Source organism: Medicago sativa, chromosome 3 (assembly GCF_051527215.1).
Source record: "Medicago sativa cultivar Bolivia chromosome 3, Bolivia_mono, whole genome shotgun sequence".
Taxonomy (NCBI): Eukaryota; Viridiplantae; Streptophyta; class Magnoliopsida; order Fabales; family Fabaceae; genus Medicago; species Medicago sativa.
The window spans coordinates 72,352,917-72,358,107 of record NC_140751.1 but is presented as its reverse complement, the minus strand read 5'-3'; the positions used below and the strand labels follow the sequence as shown (position 1 = coordinate 72,358,107).

The following is a 5,191-nucleotide window of genomic DNA, read 5'->3' as shown; positions in this document are numbered from 1 at the left end:
ACTTGTCAGTTTGAAGACATCCCAGACAACATTCAAGAACAAGAAGAAGAAGCTAGTAGTGAAAGTGACGAAGACGAGGCACTTCAGCATGATGCAGATGAAGAAGACGAACACCAAAACAGAAATGAAGAAGAAGATATTTGGAGGAACATTATGTCTGGCACACAACCACAACCACCGCAACAGACAGTGCCGATCAGAGCCGCTTACTGTCCCCCGCTGCATATGCGTAACGTTGACGTTGATGCATATGATGCTCTACCTACAGACAATCATTGGAATACGAATGTTCCTGTCGATGGGGCTATTGAACAAGGAATGACATTTCACAGCAAAGAAGATTGTTTGCATGCAATCAAGTCTTTCCACATCCGACAATCGCTGGATTACGATGTTATACACTCAGATCCAAGTAGATATGTCATTCAATGTACCCTCGAGACTTGTCAATTTAAGTTGAGAGCGTCCTTTAGAAAAAGGAGTGGCAAATGGAAGATTGGGACCATGATAGGTCCACACAATTGCACATCGACTTTAAAGTCACAGGATCATCGCAAGCTCAACTACAAACTTATAAGCCAAAGCATCAAAACACTTGTGCATGCAGATGCCTCGGTAACTCCAAATTTGATCATTGCGCACATCAAAGAAAAGTTTAACTACACAACCACGTATCGAAAGGCGTGGTTAGCAAAGAACGCGGCCATCGAATCTATTTACGGGAAATGGGAGGAATCTTATAATGATCTTCCGCAATGGTTGAATGTGATGAAGGAGACAATGCCAGGGACCGTCTTTAATTTAAAAACGCAAATTGGCGAGAATGGAGAGACACAATTTCATCGTCTATTTTGGGCCTTCTATCCATGCATCAATGGGTTTAAGTATTGCAAACCAGTTGTCCATGTCGACGGGACGTGGTTGTATGGCAAGTACAAAGGGACATTGTTGCTCGCGGTAGCACAAGATGGAAACAACAAAACGATTCCAATCGCCTTTGCGCTTGTCGAAGGTGAGACAAAGGAGGGCTGGAGTTTTTTTTTGAAAAATCTAAGAAGGCACGTCACAAAAGGAATATCTGTCTGCATGGTCTCCGACAGACGTGAATCAATTAAAAGCGCATTCAATGACCCAAGGAATGGTTGGCAAGAAACTGGTTCAGCTCATGTGTACTGCATTCGACACATTAAGCAAAATTTCATGAGGACAATCAAGGATGGAGATCTTAAGGATGTTGTAAATAATATGGGTAAGCATATTATCTTACGGTTTTTTTTATATCGTGTTATTATTAAATAGGTTCACTATCTAACTAATTGTTTTTTATTAACGTGCAGGACATGCCCTAAACATACCCTTGTTCGATTACTATCGTGGTGTAATCCAGGAGGCAAATCAGCGTGCATTAGATTGGGTGGACAATATTCCGAAAGAAAAATGGACTCAAGCATATGACGAGGGTCGACGATGGGGTCACATGACAAGCAACATCGTTGAGTCGTGGAACTCTGTGTTTAAGGGAACACGCAACCTACCTGTTACGCCTATAGTTCAATCAACCTACTATAGGCTGGCATGTCTCTTTGCTGATAGGGCTCAAAAAGCGTTTGCAAGGGTAGGTTCCGGAGATTTGTTCAGTGAATATTGCCATAATGTGATTAAGGATGAAATTGTTAAGTCCAACACCCATCATGTCGAACAGTTTGACCGAGAAAGGTATACCTTCTCAGTCCGTGAGACCGTCAACTACAGGGAGGGAAGGCGAATGGGAACTTTCAAGGTGGACCTGCAAGCGGGGTGGTGTGATTGCGGGAAATTTCAAGCTTTACATTTGCCTTGTTCCCATGTCATAGCCGCGTGTTCTTCATTTCACCATGACTACACAATCCTTATTCCAGCTGTGTTCAAAAACGAGAGTGTTTACTCCATCTACAACACAGCTTTCAAAGTAGTCCAGGATAAGAGTTATTGGCCCCCATACAACGGTCCCGTGCTTTGCCATAATCCAAACATGCAAAGACTAAAGAAAGGTCGACCCAATAGTACCCGCATAAGGACTGAAATGGACGAGGAGGTGGTAAAGAAGACTCCGACACCGAGACAGTGTGGGTTGTGTCGGCATACTGGTCATATTAGGAGAAATTGTCCGAGTTTAAATAACCGGTAGTTAATAACGTTATGTATTATGCATTCAAATAAATTAATATGTTTTTTTTATTATTAAACAAATAAATTAATATGTTTTTTTTTATTATTAAACAAATAAATTAATATGTTTTTATTTATTGTTAAACAAATAAATAAACAAATAATGGCCAAAAAAATAAAAAAAAACGGTTATATTAGGAGAAATTGTCCAAGTATAAATAACCGATAGTTAATAACGTTATGTATTATGTGTTCAAATAAATTAATATGTTTTTATTTATTATTAAACAAATAAATTAATATTTTTTTATTTATTGTTAAACAAATAAATAAACAAATAATGGCCAAAAAAAACGGTCATATTAGGAGAAATTGTCCGAGTATAAATAACCGGTAGTTAATAACGTTATGTATTATGCGTTCAAATAAATTAATATGTTTTTATTTATTATTAAACAAATAAATTAATATTTTTTTATTTATTGTTAAACAAATAAATAAACAAATAATGGCCTAAAAAATAAAAAAACGAAAAAAAAAAAGTATTATTCATTCCCGCCATTTGAAATGGCGGTACTGAAAAAAAAATAAAAAAAAAAAAACAAAACCTGCAGCGACGTGACGGCCGTCAGAACGACGGCTCATTCCCGCCATTTGAAACAGCGGGAATGCAGAAAACGACAAAAAAAAAACCCCCAAAAATTGAAAGTGGGTCATTTCTGTATTTTTTTTCAATAGGGGGTCAACTTTGAAATTTTTTTGGCAAACAGGGTCGGAAAAAAAAAAATTTCGTCCCGCCGTTTCAAACGGTTATATTAGGAGAAATTGTCCAAGTATAAATAACCGATAGTTAATAACGTTATGTATTATGTGTTCAAATAAATTAATATGTTTTTATTTATTATTAAACAAATAAATTAATATTTTTTTATTTATTGTTAAACAAATAAATAAACAAATAATGGCCAAAAAAAAACGGTCATATTAGGAGAAATTGTCCGAGTATAAATAACCGATAGTTAATAACGTTATGTATTATGCGTTCAAATAAATTAATATGTTTTTATTTATTATTAAACAAATAAATTAATATTTTTTTATTTATTGTTAAACAAATAAATAAACAAATAATGGCCTAAAAAATAAAAAAACGAAAAAAAAAGTATTATTCATTCCCGCCATTTGAAATGGCGGTACTGAAAAAAAAATAAAAAAAAAAAACAAAACCTGCAGCGACGTGACGGCCGTCAGAACGACGGCTCATTCCCGCCATTTGAAACGGCGGGAATGCAGAAAACGACAAAAAAAAAACCCCCAAAAATTGAAAGTGGGTCATTTCTGTATTTTTTTTCAATAGGGGGTCAACTTTGGAATTTTTTTGGCAAACAGGGTCGGAAAAAAAAAAATTTCGTAAGTCTCTCATATAAATGGTATTTTAAAAGTTTATGGTTATTCACTTAAAAACTAGTCCTTAAACTTTGACGAATTTAAGAGTTTATACAATTAATTTTCCCTCAATTAAAAAAGAGTTTATACAATTAATGTAATTGAACTTTTTAGAATTTATAATTGCTTACAAAAATTGCCGTGAGTGTTTTGTCACTTGATTGTTTAGCTAGTTTTAAAATGTGTATGTAATGGTTTCCCTTCCTTAGTAGAAAGATGTAAAGAGAAGCACGCAATTATGTGGAAATCTAGGTCGTTCATATTATGTACATAATAACAAAATCATTTTAATTGATAGTATCTTGATTTAGGTCGATTGAGATTAAAAATGGTATCACTCAACTGTTACAGGCAATGTATGTAGCAACATTGTTCAAATTCTGCCATAATGATTATAATAAACAATGATATAACAGACTTCACAAATGATTACTCTCAACTCAAGCATACCAATAACAACAACAATGTGAGGTAGAGTAACTTCTTATTCTACAAGGACATAACAATAAAAGAGACACTTACAGACATAACGGAAGACCATCAATAAAAGAGACACTTACATGTATTAGAAGTAGAGTTCAAGAGGGACAGAATGATGGCAAAACAAATCTCAACTACCACAACAAATCACAATCTATTTTTTGGGGGGGAACTTTGTTATAACTGTCTAAAATTCATATCTAACCATCAAGGCATCAAGTAAGGACACAATATTTATCCACAATTAGACTGCTTAAAAGAACAGTTAATGAGTAACCTATGTCCACTGTTTATCAAATCGAAGTATTAGAAGATATGTATAAGCAAAATAGTCTTGCATAAACACAAACCTGTGTTTCATTATTAGATCAACAAATCGTATCTTATGTAATAACGAAATAGTAAATAGTAAAAACTCCGATGGAAGAAATATGAAACACTCTAACGAGTTATGCTTGTTATTTATAACCATGATTGCATGTTGCCACCCTTGAATGTGCATTTCCACTTGCCGCATTTTGATCATCTTTTTGGTCCAAGCCATCCAAATCATCTTTTTCTTTGAGTGGTGGCTCAATTTCAGACGTAGCAGCATCACCAGCTCCATCTTGCTGAGGTATTTATCCTCCAGCATTATATGGTGGAGGCAAATCATCGTGTTTTGGCTGCCTTGAAGCTCTATTAATTGGACCAACCACTACACCAGCTTGGATCATCTTCGATTCCCACATGGCTTGAACCTTTCTCAAAGCTACCTCTCCAAGACCACCACCGTCGTTCATTAACTCATGGCGAACCTTGACTATGACATCCTCCATTACATCCATATAAACCTGGCTTGTGGTTGATGCCGCCATCACGAAAATTTCAACAAAATCGTGATCGTTTCTCAAACTATCCTCCTTTTTCTCATCAATTGGAGGTTTCAAGGAGAAAAGATAAAAAGAGAGAGATAATAAGGTGTGATTGGGTTAGGGTTTGCGATGGATGCGAAGTGGGGATAGAGAAAATAGAGAAACAATAGGTTTGGAGTATAAATAGGTTTGGAGTGAATCTCAGTGTCTCTCTCTAGACTTTTTCTCTGTCATCTCTCTAAACCCAAACACGCGGCTTCTTC

General features: G+C 35.6%; 1 protein-coding gene across 1 annotated transcript; it reads left to right on the top strand.

The window, feature by feature from the left end:
• The first annotated feature begins 318 nt into the window (after positions 1 to 318).
• On the top strand, positions 319 to 2,208 carry LOC146939911 (uncharacterized). The gene is made up of 2 exons (XM_085757956.1): positions 319 to 1,249; positions 1,338 to 2,208. Exons 1-2 carry the CDS (start codon positions 319 to 321, stop codon positions 2,165 to 2,167), a joined length of 1,761 nt encoding a protein of 586 aa, XP_085614082.1. The 3' UTR covers positions 2,168 to 2,208.
• The last annotated feature ends 2,983 nt before the right edge of the window (positions 2,209 to 5,191 follow it).